The following is a 21,995-nucleotide window of genomic DNA, read 5'->3' as shown; positions in this document are numbered from 1 at the left end:
GATACTGGCACAGGGAAGTCCACAGCAAAGAGAAATACTATGACCCCTACCATCCAAGGCTCTTTTCATTGTCTGGGGTATTTTACAGAGAAAAGAGAAACAAAGCATAGCTCTGAATATGACACCACAAGGGTTCCTTATCTAGGCTAGTTACTAGTTGCAACAGGCAACTGGGGGAAAGGTGACTTGAAGTTTAAGTTGGCTGAGGGGATGCCAGGCCCCGCGGCAACACTTCTTGTCCTGCAGGAGGCAGATGCATCGCCACAGTTAGGAGATGGGCATGGGAGTCATACCCACACGAGTTCTTGTCTCATTCTGCCACTTACTTGCAGGTAATATCACACAAATTACATAACCTCTCTGAGCCTTGGTTTCCCTCAACTGTGAGAGGCTGACAATACAACTTAATGTCTTCGGCTTATTATGGAGATTAAATGCAATAATGCATGTAAAACATTCAGCACAGCATCTGGAAAGTGATAAGTGAAAATGGAAAGTATAAGCATTAGCCTTATTATTTGTATTACTATTACTGCCTCCCAGCAGGAATGCAGGCAGCTGGAAGGGCAGCCCAGAGGCACCTGGCAACGCTCTCATTCTCATTTCCTATTTATTGTCACAAATGACATGACCTCTGTGGTCAAGGACAAGAACAGCTGGGTAGGCCAGCGAAATGCACAGCTGCTGTGTTTTAGGAAAAGTAATACTCCAAGGAGCCCGAGTTTGGAAACAAGCTGGCAGGAGAATACAAAGTCTTGGGTGGGGGGAGCAGAGGCTCTGCGGGAGGGAAACTGACCGGAAGCAGCCAAAGGGGCTGGAGCGGGGAGACAAAGCACCGGGGAGAGACCCAAATCAAAGACAGGTAGGCACAGGAAGCCGGCCTTCCCAGAGACAGGAAGCTGCAGGTGAGCCAGAAGGACTTCAGGAAGAGCAGGACGTGGGCAGCAGGGAAAGCCAAGCCACATCCTGAGGGAGGGGCGCTGCAGGGAACGAACCAGGCTGCTGGACGTGACTGGATGGAGCAAGGTAGGGACAGGATGGGAAGAAGGGCCACAGGCTCTCCCCTGGTGCCTATGAGTCCCCTCCTCAACTCCTCTGTTCCCCCGACTCTGCAGGTCCTAGGATCTTGTCAGTACTCCTGCCACCATCTACTGTCCCCATCTGGGTCCTCTTCCCTAGGCCAGAGGCAAAACAGGATGCAGGTTTCATCATTTCCCCTTTTCCTGGGAACTTTGAAACAAGTGCTCCATGGTTTTCTCTGTGGGGACCAGGCCAAGGAGGCCCACACAGGGGAGAAATTACCTTTCAGCTCCACTGTGAAATGTACACGGGTTAAGCCTGCTCACATCCTGCCCTTCCCCGGCTGCCTTTTCTCTTTCTCCTGGAGGAAGAGCTCAGCTGGAGTCCTACGCACTGGGCTCCACGCACACACACCACCCGTGGGGGAATGCTGGGAGTCGGTGGTGGGTGTGTGCCTGTGTGTGTGACTAATCTTAGACCTCATCGGTCATCCAGGTACCCCCAGGCTCAAGTTCCAGACAGGCGCCGTTCTCAACTTCACCCCAGGGAACACGGAGTCAGTAGCAATGTCATCGGGGAGTGGGGGCTGGCTGTGGGAAGGAAGGCTCCCTGACCCTGCAGAGGGTCACCGTGCAGGCCACCACACAAGCAGCCACAGTAACAAGGCTGCCTGCATCTGTACCAGCCTTTCCTGTGTACAAAGCATTGTCCTGTACATGACCTCTGACCTTCCCCACATCTCTAGGAGGGGACTGGGCAGATATTGTTCCCATTTTGAAGATGAGGAAGCTGAGCAAATTGGGCAGGATCACAGTTCCCGAGAAGCAGAGCCTGTGGGCCCCAGAACCATTCCCCAGAAGTCTCCTTTCGTTAGCCTGGGACTTAATGTGTTAACTATACTCAGTTCTCCAAACCTAAAACAAGCACTCCAGCAGCCCTGCTGCCCCGTAAGGCTAACAGTTTCTCTCTTTCAACAAGCTTCCCTTCCCCAAGTCCCCAGTGTTGCCAGGCCCTCTCCAATGTTCCCAACCTCTGCCTGCCACACCTCTGGCCCTCCTTCTGCTTTGGTCAACCTGTCACCCAATCCTGTGGATTCTTTCTTCAAAGGGGCTTCCACTCCCAACATGTCAGTGCAGAACTTTCGCCTCCTGCCTGAGCACTGTGGCCCCCTAGTTGGCCTCGCTGTCTTCCACCATGCCCCCATCCCTTCCCAAGCCATCCTTCTCATCCTTTGAGTCCAGAATACCCTCTCAAGTCCCCAGTGTCTCCCAGTGGCTCCCCATCACCTCCACACCCCTGGTCCACAGCTCAGCTTTCAAGGCACCTTTCAAGCCTTACCTCTTACTGCCCCGGCCCCTCCCTAAAACCTTGCTTCAGCTCAGGCTGGTCCCCCTTCCTGAACCCCTCCTCCTATATTCCATCACCAAGGCTCCTCTCCCCTGTGTTTTCAAGCATCCCCTGACTTCAGGAGATATGAGGAGATCGTTTCTTCACACCTGCTCTGCCCAGAGTTCTGAAAGGGGCAGCTCCGCATCCTATGTGGTCAGGCCTCCAACCTGCTGCCTGTACCTGGGTGGTCCCGTGACCCAGAGAAGCCAATCCACTGACTGCCAGAACTTGGCATTGGTGTGCTCAATGGAGCACACAGAATAAGCCAATGAGTAAGAGAAGGCCAGGTCTACAGAGAGAGAAGCCAGGAGCAGATGCTCAGATGCAAGCAGATAGGCCACCGGCCCCCAGAAGTCTCCATTCCTGACTGCTCTCCAGGCCCAGCTCCCATGAGGCCGGCTGCCTCGCTGTAACCAACAAGCCTTTTCTTCCTGAGCTAATGTGGAGGGGCCCCTGTTCTGTGTAGAACACTGCCGCCACCAACCTGGGGACACCGTTCCCTCCATCTGACAGCCCCAACTGGAGGAAATGTCCACTCGGCAACAAGTCGGCTCTGCCAAGTGTCACTTCTTTTCTTGTCTCCCTGTATGGCTCATAAGTGTTCCACATACACCTGTTGTCACCCTGGGACTGGAGCTCCTCATCAGGGGCTGGAGGAGCAGCCAGCTTTGGAGCTGTCAGTGTAGCTCACAGGTTCCCCTCTTCTGGAGCTGCACGCAGTCAGGAGTGGCCCCACAAGACATATGTTGTTGAATGTGACCCCATCTCCTGGCTGGAGCTCAGTGGACCCACCTGGGCCACCTGGACCTGCTCCCCTAGGAATGTGGACTCTGGACTGGGAGAGCTGAGTCCCTCTGAGTGTGGCTGGACCTGGAGCAGACTGTGTGTGCTGAGGAAGGAGGAAGCCCAAGGAGAAGCAGAGTTGAGGGAAAGAGGGAGAATCTAACAAGGAAGGTTCTTGCAATCCCTGCTGAAGGCCAGGCAGCAATCCTGCAGTGGGGTCCGGCGCACCACCTCAAACCCTGTAATTAATCACCTTTTGTGCTAAAGCTAGACTCAGCTGGTTTCTGCGACTCGAAATCAAGGGGTCCTAACAGAGCTGGAATCTCCCTTACACTTCTCCAGGAATATAAAGCAGGTGCTTGACAAACAAACTTGCTGAATGAAGGGAAACTGGCCCCAGATTCCAGCTTTCTAATTTCTGCCAAAGGCACCACCACACTCTACAAATACTCCACATATCAACTGTGTAACTCAGCCTCAGGCAACTTGAGTTAAATGCACTTTCCTTGCCTGAAGTGCATTATATCCTCATTTTCATCTCTTCTTTGGGACAAATCAGCACTTAGAGGAAAGGCAAGCGGGAGCAGGCGGGAGAAAAACAGCCTGTGGCAGTGCAGGCCAGCACGTCAAACTAGACCTGCAAACTATGCTCCCCTTGGCTGCCCCCTACCTCCAGCAACCTCTGCCCTGAGATTTCTGTCCCTGTTCTCCTCCACCCGCCACCCTGACAAGATCTACCCAAGATGACCATCAAAGTCTCTAAGATATCACAAAGTTTCCACCCCTACTGTTGCATCTTTACGCCAGAGGCCATCACCAGACTAGACCCACGAGTCCTAAGGTTAGAAGAAACCTCAGAGGGTCATCTTGCCTAGTGATTTTCAAACTGTGTGCTTGGTAGGACCCTGAGACTTCAATGGGACCTCTTGGGGCCCCAGTCTCCCCAGTGGCAATCCATACAGCACCCATTTGCTTGTACATATCAAGCTACCTTGTGAGCTTATACCTGAAAGGGTTCCAGTGCTTTAAACAATTGTACAAAACTCCTGTTCCTGACCTTTATCATTCAGATGAGGAGCCAGAGATTCATGGGCGGCAGGCCACTCAGATGCCAAGTGGCAGAGCTGGAAGAGAACTCTGGGCCTTGGACTCTCCCCGCTGCCCCTCTCCCTAGGTAATTCTTTAAAAGGCTCACTTGGGCCTGGGTGGGGCCAGAACCCGGGTCCTATGTGGGTGAGCACGGGCTGGGGAACTCAGAGACAGTGCTGAAGACACAACACAGTGTCCACCGGACGGGCACTGAGTCCCAGGTGACCCTGCCCGCATCAGCGGAAGGGCAATGCTAACCGGCCTGAACAATATGGAGCTGTCCTGATGCTAGTCCTCCGCTATATATAGTTTCTCCCCTGAAATGACCTCACGCAGCAGCAAAGCTTTGTGGTGTGGCAAAATCGGCTGCATGTCCCCAACTCCACGGGAGGAGAACTGTGCGGGAGAAACTGGATGGTAAATAGGAAAGAGAGGAATCTGTGAGGTGGGGGTGGTGTAGGGGGAGCAAGTTTTTGAGACAACTCAGGAGGAATTTTTTTCCCTTGACCCCCCGGGCAGCAGCAGTGAGGTGTAAACCTGAGACTCTTGTGCAGTGGGTAATGAAATCTGAGTCCCAAGTCTGGGCTGGAGGAGCCCCTGCTTCACCACAGGCTCCAGTTCTGCCTGCTCACAGAGGCTGGATGCCTCTTCCTGAACCACTGTGTTCACTGTACCCCAAGTGTAGGAAGCAGTAGAGGTTCCCTCCGAACTAAACTCCTCACTTACTGTTTGAGACCTTCCCTAACCTTGGTGTACACAGCCAATTTGATTCTACTGCCTAAAAAATAAAAAAGAAATTCATCAAATTGTACATCTGAAATATATGTAGTTTACTGTACAGAAATTATATCACAATAAAGTTGTTTAAAAATTTTTTAAAGAATTGGGGAAAAGTTTTTAAAAATAAATAAAAAATTAAAAAAATAAAGACTAGAAGAATAAACACCAAAGAATGGGGACTTTCTCTGGGTGGTGGGAGTATGAAGGAGATGCTCTTCTTTGGGCTTTCTGGTATTGTTCACATTTTTCACGTAAATACATACTACTTGGGCAATAAAGAAAATCGTTATTACTTGCCTCTCTCCAAACTGCGCCCCTTACTCAAATCACTAACCCTTCTATAAACTTTCCTCACTTACCAATACCTGCCCTATCCAGCCTCAACTCTTTTTAAAGTATCTACACATTGCCTTTGTCTCTACTTGTCCACACTGCATGGTTTACATTTGTCTACACACTATCTTGCTTGAAATTGTATCATACCTCTATTTGTCTTTGCTCCCTCCCCCAGATAGACTGTAAGCCAGCAGGGATGATGAGACATACATGTATAATGTGCATACACAGGAATGAGGCAGGATATACAGTCTGGGTTAGGTACCAGGCTCCACTTCTGACTGTGCAGGGCAGACCACAGACCAGTGGCCTGACTGCTCTGAACCAGTTCCTCCAGCTGAATTCCTTACTTATGCCAATTCTCTTCTAAAAGGTAAGAATGGATTCTGAGCAAGTCTGCCAACCCCAGAGATTTTAGGTCATTTCACCTCTAAAACTGAGACCCCAGGCCCTGCCTACAAAAGGGGTCCCCTATCAATCCATACCTGAACCAGCACTGGGTGGTGGGCCAGACACATGGAGAACAGGGCCCGTAAGCTGCAGTCTCACCTTGGACACTTCTCCTGGGCCAAGGCCCCTGGCATAGACACATGCCCAAGGAATGTTGCTGCCACAAGTAGCAGAGTGAGCATCTCTGCCCGGGGCTACAGGAAGAGTGCTTGATGGCCAATAATGAACCAGACAGCCAGGCCCTGGGTCTTCCATGGGACACACGTTAAAGCAGGATAAAGCTAGGCTCAGCTTCAGATAGGAGGGGTCAACAGCAGATAAAAGGGTTTAATGTAGCTTTCCTTCTGCCTGTGGACTCCAAAGGCTAGTCCATTCTGTTCCCCAGGGAGTGGGCCCAAATAACAGTGCACTCAGCACATGGATGCTTCAAAAAAAATAACTGGGGTCTTATAAAAAAGCCATAATAGCAGCAAGTTCCTAGTCAAATAAGACCTCCCTTCTCCTCGGCCATCAGCCTGGCACTGGGCCCTAACAGGAATATCACCCTGGGCCAGACACGGCTGAGTTCTGGGTTCTGTGAACCCTAATGTGACAGCCCAGAAGGAAGAAGGGGAAAGAGCAAACAGAGAAGTCAACCTGAGGTGTCAGCACTGCCGTACAGAGCACTGCCAGCTACCTAGGGACTGTCCCCTCAGTTCATGGCACTGTATGTCATGAGCCTGCCCACTGGGGTGTGCCTATGTGAAAATGGGTTTGGAAGAAAATAAAAAGAAGTCACAGAAGCTCAGTATTCAGCCCATCACACCATGAGCTCCTTAAGGAAAGGAACTGTTCATGCTACGTCCCGTGCTTAACACTGTGGCCAGGACAAGACACAGTGAATATTTAGAGGCAGTTTTCCACAGTGGTTAAGATACAAGCCCCCAGGATACAACTACTAGGATTCAAATAGCAGTTCCCCAACTTTCGTGGGTGAAGGTCTTAACCTCCCGGAGCCTAGGCTTCCTCATTTGTAAAATGAGGCAATTACGCCTACCTGACAGGCTGATGTGAAAACTGAAGGCAGTGATGTCAAACACGTAGTAGGGTGCCTAACACACGTGGTCATCACCACATAAACAGGACTAATCCAGGGACGATGATTCCTGGAGCTGCTGTGAGGGTTTGTGAAATGAAACGCCTGGGCCATGTGACAGTCTATTTTGGGGGAACAGAGCACATTGGCTAAGTGTGTGAGAAAAAAAATCAATGCCATGTGCAATATCCCATATTACAGAGGACAATGTGGTCTGTTTAGCAGACACTGCATGGGGGGGTGGGGAGAGGTGGAAGGAGGGAAAGCCCATGAAGGCTGTCACAAAGTGCACTTTCTGGCACATTCAGGATATGTAGTGCGAGAACCGGCAGAAGACTATTTGATAGTCACGGGTGGCAATGACGTCAGTAAACCAGCCATACCTGTTTAGAGCCCAGTGAGCCCTCAGCTGAAATTGACAGTGAGGCAGGTATTGCACGGAAGGAATGCAGGGCTGAGAATCAAGAACAGTGGTCTGGGATCCAGAAATCTTCCATTTCTCACTGTGTGACCTGCACACAATAGTTTCCATCATGGAGCCTCTCCCCTAAAACGAGGACAACCTCACTCTCAGTGCATCACCAGGAAGATCAGACGACATGTGTATGAAGTCTCTACTGCAGTGCCTGCCGCACTCAGTTGCTGCTCAATAAACTGCAGTATGTAATAACTATAAAACAACTGTTTTTCAATCTAGTTGTAGGGGGCTGTGTATCACGTGTGGAAAAGTGGCTCTGATGTGGATGTTTATCACCAGTTTCTTGGAAGTTCATGGAGGAGAGCCAGCGGACCCAAGTTGAAGATGGGCCCCAGCAAACGGAGGGCACTCCCAAGTCTTGCGCTACCAGGCAAGAGATGTTTGCATCGGCTGCAAGATAGCCCAGAAAAGTAGCCACTGGTCGTTGCCGGGAATCAGTAAGAGTGTAACGGGTGTCGCAAGAGAGCTGTAACAAGAGGTGAAGTTCACAAGTTTCTATGATTTCACATTTTAAAAATGAAACTAGATTCAAGGTTATCTCTGCAATAATATCACTCCTGTGCAACTTGCTTCCTAGTTGCTTTCCTGAATGAGTGAGTCACAATAAATAAACAGCCAGGGTACACAGCGGAAGCTAGGTCTTGTATATGAACTTCACTGGCCATGCATCTCAACTTGGGGGAAGAGGAAGGCTGGGGTCAGCTGCCTTAAATAGGATGCCAAGCATGGTGACAACAGTAAAAAAAAATAACAACTACCATTTACTGAATATTTTAAAATGTCTCAGGCATCATTCTAAGGACTTTATGTGCATTAACTCATTTAACCCTCATGATAACCCTATGGAGTAGGTACTGTTATCTTCATTTTACAGATGAGGAAAGTGAGGCCCCCAAATTCAAAACAAATTGCCCAAAGTTAAATAGCAAATGAGCTGGAGGAGCTAGGATAATAAAATGCAAATGAATACTACATTAATAAAATATTTGTCATAACTGTCAATTACCTGTTACCAAAAGAAAAACTCAATCTTATAAACATCCTCTTTGAAAGACCTCAGACTTTGCAAATCAAAAGAAATTCATGGTCAGCCCTTGCTATACATTCTGATTACACAGAAAGGGCCAGAGGGTAGCCAGAATCAGACTTCCCAGGTGGGTCTACGGGAGGCTATATGCTCCTCTCCACAACACTCTGGGCTGAACAAGAGTCAGTAGAATACAAGTCCCCAAAGTAAGACTCAACTTGGCTTTGATTACTGTCCTTAATGACCCACTACCATCATTCCCTAGGCATCTGCTATATGTGAGCGCTGCACTGATCACTTCACTCACTTTACCACATATAATCCCTGACTACCCTAAATGGTCAATTCCTGTCCCCATTTTACAGATGCAGAAACCAAGGCTCTGACCAGAGGCTTTCTCACCACGAGAAAGCAATGGGGACACTGCCTCCCATGGCTTCTGCCTCTCTGCCACTTATTTGTAAACAACCTTGGGCAGCTTAACATCCTGAGTCTCAGTATCCTCATCCATAAAATGGGAAAAATGATTCCTGCCCTGCCAACCTAACAGGATGATTGTGGGGATCAAATGATACATACTATTTGAGAAAGCACTTTGAAAACTGCATAATGCTGAGCATAGCAAGGGATCGTTAGTCTTATTAATTACAAAGAATGACACCTGATCCTGCAAGCACTTTGCTAATGTGACTCTGGTGCCTCTTTTCCCTTGGGAATTTGGGGATAATTCAAAGTCTGCAGAGCCAGGGCACTCTTCTCTAAGTCCCTGGCATCTGGGAATTAGGAAGTGAAGGTTCCTTCTGGGAGAAAAGGGAGAAAACAACGATATTTGCATCCTGCTCATGTTTCTCTTCAGGAACACTATCCTGACTGAGATTCTACTGCTTCCACCACACTCAGCCCTCAAAAAACAGTTAACACGAGCACCTGCTGTGTGCAGAGTACTAGGTCCAGGAAGACGGACTCCCATAACGCCTAGATGTAGAGGCTGTAGTCTAGGGGCTAGGGAGTGACAGGAGGAGGGGATAGTGGAGAGGCTACAGCCCTTGGAGCCTTGCAGGCTTCACAGGCACCGACCTCCCAGATTCTTTGCATAGAGGTAGGGGGCGGCAGCACAATGGAATGAGCACTGGAATTCGAGTCAGAGTACTTAATCTGAGTTCCAGCTCTGCCACATCACAGCCTCATGACCACCAGAAATCAATTTACATTCCTAACCATCAACTTTCCCCCTTGTAAACTGGGTAGAAATGTTCCCACAGGCAAAACGAGGGAAATCAAAGATGACTGAATGGTGAGGGTGAGCACAGTGCCTGAAGGTACTCAATAATAAACTCTTATTTACAAAACAAAAACCAGTGCTCTCTTCCTCCCATTCCTGCCAAGGTAAACTATACAGTGCTGGAAGTTCAGTCTTCAGATCCAGCCAAGCTGTTTACAAGCTGCATGGCCTTAGGGAGGAGACATTACCTTTCTTAAGGCTCAATTTCTTAGTAAAAAGGTGATAACAGTATCCACCCATAGGATAGTTGTGAGGATTAACCAAGATAACTGCAATGTGAGGCTCCTGGCTCCTGGTAGACACCCAGCAAAGGTGAGCTGTTGCTAACTGCATCTCTATGTGCCCTTAAACACAACAAAATTCCAAGTCCACCGTCTCGACTCTAAGATCCAGGCTGCCTGGTAAGTGTCTGGCTGCCTAGGTTTGGGCTCTGGTGCCAGCCTCCCAGAGGAGACAGGTACAAATGAGGAGCCATCCCCATCCCCCTACAACCCCAACCCCATACCCTGCAGAAAGGTGCTCCAGCCCTTTTCCTGACAGGTTCCCCTTTCCTAAGGCAATAACGGACACAAGTTGAGGGGCTGGTCAGAAATGTGGGGGCACACTGAGCTCGGTCCCCGTTCCTTGTGCACTCAGGAAGCAGGGAGATCTTGTCCCCGACAGCTTAGGAAGTAGCACATGGCCTGGAGCGGCAGACAAGCTCACCATGTTGTCATGTCACTCTAACACTCCCTGCCTTTTACCCATCCCTTGTGCTCCCATCTGAACCATAATCCTGCATCTCTTGCATGCAAAAGCGGGTGCTCAATATGAGTAAGAGAGCATTAACACTCTCTGGGAACCACGTGGATTATAATAACAGAGAACTGCTTTGCTAAACTGTAAGACACCCATCCGTCAAAACCAGCCATGGACCACATTGTTAGAAACCCAGAAGCAAGCCAGATTCTGACTGACCAGAAAAGATGTCACAGAATCTACCCTCCTGGACTTTCCTCTCTGGAGGGTCCCCTAGGCTTCACTCTGAGCCCATCTACTCTCTCTATTCTAACAATTTTAACCATCTCAGCCATGTGTTTCCCCAGGGAATTGGAGGGCCTGCTATTTGAACCCAACAGACAGGATCTCAAGGAGCGACCACTATGGTCAGATGATTCTGCACACCCATTGGGATGGCTATTACCAAAAAGACAGAAAATAACAAGTATTGGCGAGGATGTGGAGAAATTGGAACCCTTGTGCCCCGTTGATAGGAATGTAAAATGGTGCAGTTGCTGAGGAAAACAGTACAGCAGTTCCTCAAAAAATTAAACAGAATTAACATATGATCTAGCAAGTCCACTTCTGGACACATACACAAAAGAACTGAAAGCAGGGACTCAAACAGATATTTGTACACCCATGTTCATAGAAGCATTATTCACAATAGCCAAAGGTGGAAGCAACCCAAGTGTCCATCAACAGACTGAATAAGCAAAATGTGGTATAGACAAACAATGGAATTCTTCTTTAAAAAGGAAACTGACACATGTACAATATGGATGAACCTTGAAGCTATTATGCTAAATGAAATAAACCAATACAAAAGGACTAATATTGCATGATTCCACTTCTACATGGTACCCAGAGCAGTCAAATTCATAGAGACAGAAAGTAGAATGGTGGTTGCCAGGGGCTGAGGGAGGGAAGAATGCATGTTTCATGGGTACAGATTTTCAGTTGGGGACGATGAAAAAGTTGTGAAGATGGATGATGGTGATGGCTGCAAACAATGTGAATATACTTAATGCCATAGAACTGCACACTTAAAAGTTGTGAAAATGGCATATTTTATGTTATGTATATTTAACCACAATTTTTTTTAATGGTGGGGTGGGGAGAGAAGTGACGCTGACTACCAGGGAGAAGACAGAACAACAATTATAGGTGGAAACTTGAAGCCCAATAGCACAGCAGCCGGGAACCATACAGTCTGGGGCCCACTGCCCTACAGTCTCAGAAGCCCAGGGTTCTCACACTGTCATGAGCACAATAATTGATCAGGCAGGACGTGCTGCTCTCATTCGGAGCCCAGAACAGGGTTCAAGCGTGCCCCACCACCAATACCACTTGGGACCTCGAGGCAGGCCACTGTGTAACGGGCTCTCCCTCAGCGATTTACCTTCTGCTCACCACCAATTCATCCCCACCTTCCTTCAGAGATAAAGGCCTTTGAGAGAAAGAGGCTTTCGTGGTCCCCACCTCAACCAAGCAGGTGTTTTATACAGACAGGTACAAACTCAACACCCCCAAGTTGCAAAGAGGAGGTTATTCATGATCAGTGTACTTTGCTTGGAAGCATATCATCCATTTCAGAAAGATTCCCATCCAAAAATAGTTTTTAAACATTTCCTTTATAGTTTTGCTCTTTAGAAAAGAGTAAGCTTCAGTGATCTGGGGAAAATCACTGGCTATGGTTTTTGTGTGTAAAAATCCTAGAGCTTTGAATAATAGAAACTACATAAGTTCACAAAGTCTCTTTTCATCCAGGATCTCGCTTGATTCTTACAGTCCCTCTGGGAGGTGAGCAGGGTAGCAGTCATCCCATTGTACAAATAGGGAAACTGAGGCTCAAAGAGATTGAGAGGCTTGTCCAAAGTCTCTCAGAAGCACAAATCAGAAGGAGCAGAGAACTAAGGCCTCATTTCCCAACAATGCCAGATGATGCCCTAGGTTGGGACCTCACATTTAAGCAGAGCATACAGCCATGCAAGTAATTTTTAAAACAGTGTTGGTTTATTTTATGCCCATAACATCTCTCTGAAATAAACTGGAAATATCATATCCTCTCTTTTTTTTTGAGATGATCAACTGAGCAAAAAACAAATGACTTGACCAAGATCACCATTCAAAAAAGTGGCCAAGAGAGGGGAGGGTATAGCTTAGTGGTAGAGTGTGTGCTTAACATGCATGAGGTCCTGGGTTCAATCCCCAGTACTTCCATTAAAATAAATAAACAAACCTAATTTAACCTCTTCCCCGCAAAAAAAGAAAGTGGCAAAGAGACTAGACCCCGTATACACTTGCACATGATCACTTCCCTGTAACTTCTTGACCTTAGCACACTCGAAACTTAAAGGAGCCCAGGCAGTTTTTATATAGGTTGCACCATATTTCTGTGAACTTGGCAGGGAGTAGATATACCTTTTATTCTCTTTTTAATAGCTAGAAAAGAAAAAGAGGTTAAAGAAATCTTTAAGTTCCTTTTCAGCTCTAAAATTCTATGATTCTAAAAATTCCCCAGCAAGTCGATTTGATGCGTAGAGAGGCCTGGAATCCACATCACCCGCCTTCCTGCCTCACAGTCTATCAGACTACCCCATGCTCACCCCTTGAGTTAATGACCATGAATTCCATGTGTACCTGGAAGAAGGCCCACTCTTACATAGATGCACACATAAAATGACAAGAAGGTGCTACTGCTTGGTTGGGACCCTAATAAGGGGCATCACTCTGTCCTCCTGCTTCAGCCCCAGTATCTCCTAGCAAGAGGCTCCCAAACCACAGAGAATTACATCCCAGGTATTCGAGAACTTATCCAGGCTTGGGGCAAGACAGAAGCCAGTCCCAGGAACAGAACTCCACATTGAGGTTGCAATTAAATCCCTTCACTAGGATACGTGCCCTAACACCCACCTAAGACGAGAGAGAGATCAGGGCTGCTCATTCCTGCTCTTCTACAGACCTTACCAACTCTGTTCTACACACTAACTTCATCCAACAAATATTTATAAGGCATCTACTATACACCAGGCACTGCTCTAGGTGCCATGGAACAAATAAATCTCAGATTGCACGTAGTAGGGGAGATAGCCAATGTCAGACAGTGGTAAGTGCCCCGGAGAGAAATAAAATAGGGAAAAGTGGTAGATAATGCTGAGAGCAGGCAGTGGAGGGAAGGGGACCATTTTTAAAAGGATGGCCTGGAAAGGCTTGACTGAGAAGGAACTGAGGCGCCTTGGAGGAGGAGAGAGAGGGGCCCATTCCAGATACTGGGAGCAGGGTGGGTGTGGGTGGAACAAGGGATGAAGAACAAGAGATGGCTGAAGAAACGCAAGGTGGTGAAAATCCTATCCTGTCTTGTAGGCCAATACAAGGACTCTGAATGGGACAGGGAGTGAAGGCGTAACAAAATCTGACTTACAGTTTACAGCATCACTCTGGCTGCTGTGTGATGAAAATAGTCTGTCGGGAGACAAGGGAAGAAGCAGGAAGGTCAGTTAAAAGGCCGACAGAAACTTAGACCAGGATGAAAGTGGTGAAAATGGTGAGAGTCGGGTTCTGGATATATTTAAGGCAAAGTCAACAGGATCTATTGAATAAGTGGATGCAGGATGGAGAGAAAGGGAGGAGTAAGGGATGATGCTAAGAGTATTGGGGGCCTGAGCAACTGGAAGGATGAAATCACCATCAACTGAGATGGGAAAGACTTTAGGAAGACAGGAAATGGGGGTGGGGGTTCATTCTGTTTTAGACACGTTAAACTGAGAAGCTTTTAAGACATTAGATGTGTTGAGTAGGCAGCGGAATATAGAAAGCTGGAGTTGCAGAGAATGGGCTGAAATTATATATGTGGGCATCACCAGTATATATAACACATAATTGTATGTGTTATCATACAGGATTTTCATGTATGACCACACATAATTTGTATCTTTACTGTCTGCTCCCCCCTCAAACTGTAAGCTCCATGTGGCCAAGGACCATGTCTGTTCAAGCCAGCAAAGTGCCTGGCACTCAGTAAATACTTACTGAGCAAATGGAGAAGTTGCCCAATTACTCCCTCAAGAATAGCCATAGCAGCCCACACAACAAGAAATAGGCTCTCTTGCAACCACAGTGCCAAGCTCAGCCAGCCCAAAACGGGGCCCTGGATCTGTCCACCCCGAGCTTGAGATTCCAGAATGCAAGTGGATATGCCTGGCACATCACAGATATTTGGGTTTCAGCCCTGCCACATTCTCAAAGGGTGGAGCTAGGCAAGACACCTGCCTGTTCTACCACCTTTACTTCTCCCTGGGATGGCCAAGGGAGGGGCTGCCACACCCACTTCATGGGCAGAGATAGCAATCTATCCAGGGTATAGGCATGGGGTATGAAAAAAAAAAAGGACTGATAACCACCAAACTTGATAAGATGAGAGGACCACCTAATCCTTCTAGCAAATGCTCACTCCCTGAGCAGTGGGCATTGTGTCTCTGCTTCACCCATCAAGGACTAGGAAGACAGAACTAAGGCCAAAGGGTGAAATAACAAGGCATAATATTTCAGCTCATTAACTTTCTGGTTTTGAACAGCTGCCTTTGTGAAGATGATAAAAACAGCTCCAATCATCTGGTATAACCCCCTCCCTTTCTGAGATATTGAAAGTGTGACCCAGAGAGGGTTGACGACTTGCCCAGGGTCACCTAGCTACAGGCTCAGGACTATAGGCTGGGTTTTAGTTCTCTCTTGAGAGTTTCTTCCCACTACAGCAGGGGCGAAGGAAAGGTCAGAGCTACAGTAGGAACCAGGTGAGTTTTAGGCATTAGCATTATCATATAAAACTATGCCCTCGTCAAAGGGTAAACTGCAGATGTTACAGGAATGCCAGGTATATGCTGTGAAGTTAACAGGGTCCCTTATACCAAACTTGTCATCCTACCCAAGAACTCCTCCTTGGCTTTGGACTTTATGAATAAAGCTATTCATAGTGGGACCCACAGAAGTGAAATAATGATACACTAGTAGGTTAAAAAATTGCAGATATATAAAAAGGAAAAAAAATGTAGATACATACCTCAGTAAAATATTTATGTGAAAAATTTAGATGGTAGGAAAAGTTGGGTTAGCTTTCTAAAATCAACAGATACTAAGTTCTTCCTCTGTACAAGTCATTGTGCTAAGTGCCTAGCGTGTGTGTGCGTGTGCCTGTGTCTATGTGTATGACCATATGAGTGAGAGAGAGAGACACACACGTACAAGGCATTCAAGGCTTGCAATGTAGTTGCTGATATAAGACTGTAACATCAAAGAAATGACTAATAATATGGAGTAGATAATTGTTAAGTAAGTGGCATAATGCATTTGCAGTTCTCAGAAAGAGCAATCATGTCTACTGGGGGGGCGGGGAGATTTGTCAGGCAAGGTGCTTCTAGAAAGACAAGAGATTTGAGGTACATCATGAAGGGAAGAAAGGCTCTTGATAAAAAGGGGGAAATGGCATGAGGAAACACAGGTGGCCTTAATGTCAAGGAAGGGAAAGAAGTCATGCCTTAAAAGGAAGGATTGGACCTGAACAGCCTCAAAAGTTAAAGTTCTTGGCGGGGAGGATATAGCTCAAGTGGCAGAGCGCATGCTTAGCATGCATGAGGTCCTGGGTTCAATCCCCAGTACCTACATTAAAAAAAAATAAGTAGGCCTAGTTACCTTCCCCCTGCAAAAAGAAAAACAAAAGTTAAAGTTCTTGTAGAAGTGGGAGGCCCAGAAAGATTCCTGAACACAGGACTATAGGGTTCAGAGCGGATTAATTTAACATATGTCTTCTGGGGCACCACTGTGTACAGGCATTGGATGAATAACTGAAGATGAACTTGCCTTTAGTAGGGAACTAACTTCAGCCTGGGAGATGAGTTGGACTTGAGGTGACAAGGGGAAGGTCTGTAAGACCTGCTGAAGGAAGAACCAGCAGGTCCCAAAGATTGACTCCTTCAGGACATGGAGGCAAAGAATGTTAGCAGAGAGAGTTCTTCAAAGCATAAGTTTAGGCAGCTGAAAGAATGGAAGAGTAAAGGGAAGCTGGTTGAGAGGAAGAGATGCAGAGCTGGTTTTAGATGTGTTAAAACTGAGGTTAACTATATCAGTGTCCAGTGGGCACTTAGATACATGAGTCTGTTGGAGAGGGAATAGCTGAAGATACAGTATATGGATCTTTCCAATGGACAAAGACTCGTAGGGCTGAGTAAGATTTCTCTGGGAGGGAGCATGAGAAAAAAAAACGGAATGTCAAACTGAACCATAGGTGTGCCTACACCTAGGAGGTGATGGTGTGCAGGAGTGATCAGAGAAAAAACCAAGATAGTTTAATGGCAAGAAGGGAAAAGCTGGGGGGGGGTTTCAAGTGGGAGAGGGTTGTCAACAGTAAAAAATGCTACAAATCAATTACGTGGACTAAGCACATAAATAATAAATATTTGTTGAATAAATGAATGAAAGGAAGAAAGCCATTGGATTTGAGTCAACTTTTCTCAGTCAGAAGAATGGCCAGGGCTGCCTTCAGACAACAGGATTGCGATGTTAAATTTTATCCTATCCTCCCTATAAAAACATGTTGTTTCTTGTACAAGTCATCTTGTCCGCCACGCAGACATCCTTCCCTGCTTCCCCCACGTTTTCCCTCATCTTCCCTCCTAGTTTCCAAAACCCAAGCAACACACACCTTGGGTGTCAAAGGAGACAGGAAACTCCAACTAGAGTTCCTACTTCATTAACAACTCAGCCTATGGCTCCTCTTACATAAAAGGATATGTGGCAATTGAGTGGAATAGGAGACTGCGTTCTAGCCCCAGCTGTACTACTAACTAGCTGTGTGGCTGGGGAAAGTTGCTCAACCTCTCTGGATCTGGGCTTTTAATAGACAAGAAGAGGAAGATCTATCTGGACTCTAGACAAGCTTCGAAGGTCTCTTTCAGCTCTAAAGTCTACGATTTTATCATTTTCAGAAGGTCCTTGCAACACCCTCAGAGAAGGAAGTGAAGTGAGTACAAGACCCGGGGAAACGACCGCCAGACCTCTTACCCAGGCGAAGCGCCAGGATAGGAGGAGTGTACCCAGAAAGTGAGAAGGCGCTGCCGGCCCTCGCGGATCACCAGCGAGAAGACCCCATTCCCAAAGCTGGGAAGGATCCCAACAACGCGACTGCGATTCCCGCCTGCACCCACCTTTCCTAGACCCCCTGACGGCCAAGAGGCTCTAAAAAGCCCTGCGGGAAAAATAAAGATTTCTTTCCCAGAGTCCTGCGCTGCTTTTGCAAGTCGGATTCCGGCAGACACGATCTGCAGCCCGATAATGACACAGTCTTTGGAAGGAACGACTTTCTCGCCTCGCTCGCTGCGAGTTCTGGGGACGTCTGGCCGCCCGCGCCGTGCCCCGACGGGCGGGGGTCCGACCCCAGCCCCGCTGCCAGGCCAGCGGCGCCCCGGCCACGGGCCCTCCTCCCCTCCGCCGGCCCCGCTGCGGTCTGCAAAGATTTCCTGCCCCCGCCCCCACCCCACCCGGAGCTTCCCAGTTGGAGCGAGTTGGGCTCGCAGCCGGCTCAGCGCTCGCAGTTGCCCCAACTCGGCTTCCCCGGCCACCAGGACTAGGAAGGGTGTTCCTCTCTGGCTCGGAGCAGCCATCGGGGAAAGCCAGGCGTCAGGAGCCGTGGGAGGGCGCTCGGGAAGCCTAGCTCTCGGGCAAGAAGGGGGACAACTGGCGGGGAGCCGGTGACCTGCTCCCTTCCCTGTCGTTACCTGCTCGCTTGCGGGGGTGTCCTGGGGCGGTCGGTCTCTCCCGGCGCTGTCTCCCCACGCAGTTGCCCATGCTGGCTCCTCAGCCGGGCCCCATGCACCGGAGGCGGCGGGCTGGTCGGTTGCCCCGCGCTCCTGTCCCGGACGGCGGCGTCCCGGGTCAACGGCTCCTGCCGCCAGGCATCGGGCGCTCCCCGATCTCCCCCGGGGGTGCGCTCTACCCTGGCGCCGGCTTCGCCTCAAACTTTGCGGCGAGGGGAGAGAGGGAGGTGGCCGACTCCCCAGCACAGTCCCAGGTGGCCGGGCCAGGGGGGCCCGCGACGGTGCCCTGCCGGAGACCAGCTCCGCCGGAGGGGCGGAGAGAGGGGGCGGGCACCGCTGCAGCTACTCTTCGCTCGTTCGGGGTTCCAGCTGGGGCCAGCCCCCCGGAGCTTGTCACTCACCTGCCTAACCCCGCCCCAGCCCGGCCCCGCTCCCAGCCGCCGACTCGCGGTGCCCGCGCAGCCGCCGCCGCCCGCCCCAGGTGCGCATGTGACCGACGGCACCGCCCCCTCGGGCCGGGCCTGATTTTCTCATTGGTTTCCCCCAGGGTGCGTACCGCCCCTCAGCCCCACCCAGCCAGGTGCCCGCCCCACCGCCCGTCTCCCGGGGAGCTGGGCCGGGAGTTATTCGCCCTCAATGGCCCCCGGCTGCGTGCCCAGCAGCCGCCTTCCCTCCCAGAGCCACCGCCCCGACTCCAGGCCCCACCCCTTGGGGAGGAACCGTCCCATCCCTCCCATCCCTCCTTGGAACTGTCTGGCCTGGAGCCGGCAGGCACGTGATCCGGGGGGCGCCCCGCCCCCTCAGCATTAGCCAGGCGATTGGCTCAGGAGGCGCGTGCGCTGAGAGGCCCGTCCTGTGCCACCTCCCACTTCCCCTCCCAGGGTCTCTAGTTCCCATCATGGCTGCCGCCGCCGCTCTGGAGGCGGTGGCGCCTACGGGCGTCCTGTGGGGCCTCGTGCAAGACTTCGTCATGGGTCATCAGGAAGGCCCTGCTGACCAAGTAGCTGCAGGTACGGCAGACGGCGCCGCGTGGCTTCCGCTTGGGGGCCTTCAGGAGGGAGCGGCCTCAGCACAGGCGCCGGGCGGGAAGGGAATGAGGGACAGCAGTGACTTTGAAAGATGTGTCCTGGGCTGGTTGTGAGCACCGCGTGCTTAAGAGCCGTACCAAATTGCTAATCGCGTGCAGTCTTCCTTAAAGAGCTCTTACGCCCCTCATCTCGGTTTATAGCCACCCTGTGCGCCCGCCGAGGTTAGGAGAATCGTTACCATTTTACAGATGAGAAAACTGAGGCCCAGCGAAGGCAAGGAACCCGCAAATCAGGCAGCTGGGGGAACTGGGACTCGGACTCAGGCCCTCCAGTTCAGAATCAGGTGCTCACGACGCGAAAGCACGTTGTTTCTGGGAGGTTGACCTGACAAGAAACATCTTCAGCGGCATCAGAGCCAGTCGCGTGGCATGTTGGGAGTGGCCGGGCGGCCGGATTTCTGACTGGCTGTAATTGGAGGGAGGAGGAAAGAAACCAGCCTAGGGGGAGTTTGCGATGTTCTGCGTATCCTTTCCCTCCATTTCTTGTTAAAGTTCTTGATTAATCTGCTTCGTGACTTTTTTATGTTGTTTTGTTTTTAATCTTTTCCCCACAACTCCAGTTTACTGCTTTTGACGAGTTTAGGTATCTCTTAGTTCTGACAGCTTATCTAAGATTTGAATAAAACAAATTACAGATTACCTTGGAATTCTGAGCTCTCTCTTTTAGAAAAAACATCTAAAAAGTTATTGAATGTTAGGAGGCCTTCAGACCTTGTGTTTCAGTAATAGACTACAAAATCTCATCAGTACAGATGAGTTTTGTCTTTATTTTTAGAAATTTTACATGTTGTGAAGAAGTAAAGGATGCATTTCTCTTGAAAATTGAACATATTCACTTTTAGAATATGTGAGAAATGAATAAAGTGAATCTGCCAGAAATATAATACTTAGGTCCTTAGCAATATTCCACTTTCGTTCAGTCCTTCCACCATTATTGAACACATTATTCCTCAAACGCAAAGCAAATAGGAATATAAACACAAGTTAAACTAGATATGTGCCTGCCAGGAACTTACAGTGTGGTGGGAGAGACAACCATGCAAACAACAGTACACTACACCATGAAAAGGGCTGCAAGAAGTATGTGCAAGGTGATGTGGAAGTATCAAGGAGCAAATACCTGATGCAGCCATTCCACTAAGCTCAACTTCTTAACAGCTTTATGCAGTGTAGTGTTATCAGTGCTTACAATGAACAGCTACAGTTTTATTAATGTCATTTTCCCCAATATTATGAAAATTTTCGAACATACAGCAAAGTCTAAATGATTCCATGAGAAACACACCCACCACCTAAATTCTGCCATTAATATTTTAATATAATTTGCTTTATGGCAAATCTATCCATATTTAAATTGCAGATATCAGTACACTTCCCTCCAACTGCTTTGGTATTTATATCATTAACTAGTGTTTGTAGTTTATTTTGGTATTCAGTGACGTGTACATTCACTGATTTTAAAAAATGCATACACCTACCCCCTACCAAGATAAAGAACATTACTATAAAAAGTGTCATTTTTTAACTATTCTTTCATATTTATACATTATGAACACAATAATTTAGGGTTTTTCAAATTCAGAACACACTTAAATCAGCATGAGTAAGAACTGCCAAGTTCTTACAAATATTTTTGTAAAATTTATATTTTTTATGCCTAAAAAAAAGTGGCCTAAACTATTGTCTAGTTCAAATTTAACTCAGCTCAGCTAAAACCGCAACACTAGCCCTCTGGTAATTTAGCCCTCCTGACTAGGAAAGGAGGTTGGTAGTAACAGATAAGTAACAGAGCAGTAATAGCAGATAAGGTTGAAAAGGTTTGATGGGGTTGGATTATACATAATCTTCGATTCTAAGTAGAGGGATTTGAATGATTGTTGTAGGTAACTGGAGTCAATGTAGGGCCTTGAGCAAGGGAGTTCTATAGTGAAAGTGAGGTTGAGAAGGATTAAATTGGTGTTCTCAGTCTTAGATCAGCCTTAGTTAGGATTGTTGAAGGCTGACAGATTTTTGAAGCATCCCCAGAATAAGATATGCTCTCTAATCCTCCAGCCTAAATTAAGCTTTTTAGTGCTAAAGGGAGCAGCTTTCTAGTCATCCACTCACCACAGCGGCCTCTCCTACAAACTGTAAATGCAGAAGGGACAGCCTGTGATCACAAAGGCAGCTACCACCTTTGTTTTGCACCTGGGTTCCTAATGAAAGTGGGTGTCAGATGTAAAGGTGCAAATGATAAAAGAGAAATGACCTGGCAGCTTAAGGGTTAAAGACTTCTCAGCCAGGTTCAGGGGCTGCCACTCCCCTCCTGGACCCTTAGTTCCAGGCAGCCACCTTGATTTACTGTTCTCTGAGTGCTTTCCTTCCCAGATCCCTCCACTAGCTCCATCTAATTAAAGTTAGACATGGGATTAAAGGCCCAGCTGGAGTGCTCACTGCCTACCCCCAAGTGTCTCCTGATTGCTCCAGCCAGACATCACCTCACACTTCAGAATCTTTGTGGTACTTAATTCTCAGCCACTCATATACTTATTAGCAGACTTGTTTAGTACCTACTTCTGAACACATCTCCACATCCTACCCTCCTATTTCTATCACCAAAGTCTCCTGGACTTTAATTAGCATGAGTAGGTAT

General features: G+C 48.4%; 2 protein-coding genes across 4 annotated transcripts in view; one reads left to right on the top strand and one right to left on the bottom strand.

Moving 5' to 3' along the window:
- UBTD1 (ubiquitin domain containing 1) overlaps positions 1-18,783 on the bottom strand; it is a 48,342-nt gene extending 29,559 nt beyond the window's left edge. Inside the window, exon 1 of the mRNA XM_006210558.4 lies at positions 18,238-18,783. Within this exon, the coding sequence (XP_006210620.1) occupies positions 18,238-18,307 (70 nt within the window). The 5' untranslated portion in view covers positions 18,308-18,783. The remainder of the gene's footprint in view (positions 1-18,237) is intronic.
- A 351-nt stretch (positions 18,784-19,134) lies between these two features.
- MMS19 (MMS19 homolog, cytosolic iron-sulfur assembly component) overlaps positions 19,135-21,995 on the top strand; it is a 30,364-nt gene continuing 27,503 nt past the window's right edge. For 2 of the 3 annotated variants that reach the window (XM_072971747.1, XM_072971746.1), the window contains exon 1: positions 19,135-19,286. In XM_072971747.1, the coding sequence (XP_072827848.1) occupies positions 19,175-19,286 (112 nt within the window). In that variant the 5' untranslated portion in view covers positions 19,135-19,174. The remainder of the gene's footprint in view (positions 19,287-21,995) is intronic. The other variant, XM_072971748.1, reaches the window with a different exon arrangement.

This window comes from Vicugna pacos, chromosome 11 (assembly GCF_048564905.1).
Source record: "Vicugna pacos chromosome 11, VicPac4, whole genome shotgun sequence".
In the NCBI taxonomy this organism is placed as follows: Eukaryota; Metazoa; Chordata; class Mammalia; order Artiodactyla; family Camelidae; genus Vicugna; species Vicugna pacos.
The sequence above is the reverse complement of the archived record's forward strand: the minus strand, read 5'-3'. Positions and strand labels throughout refer to the sequence as shown.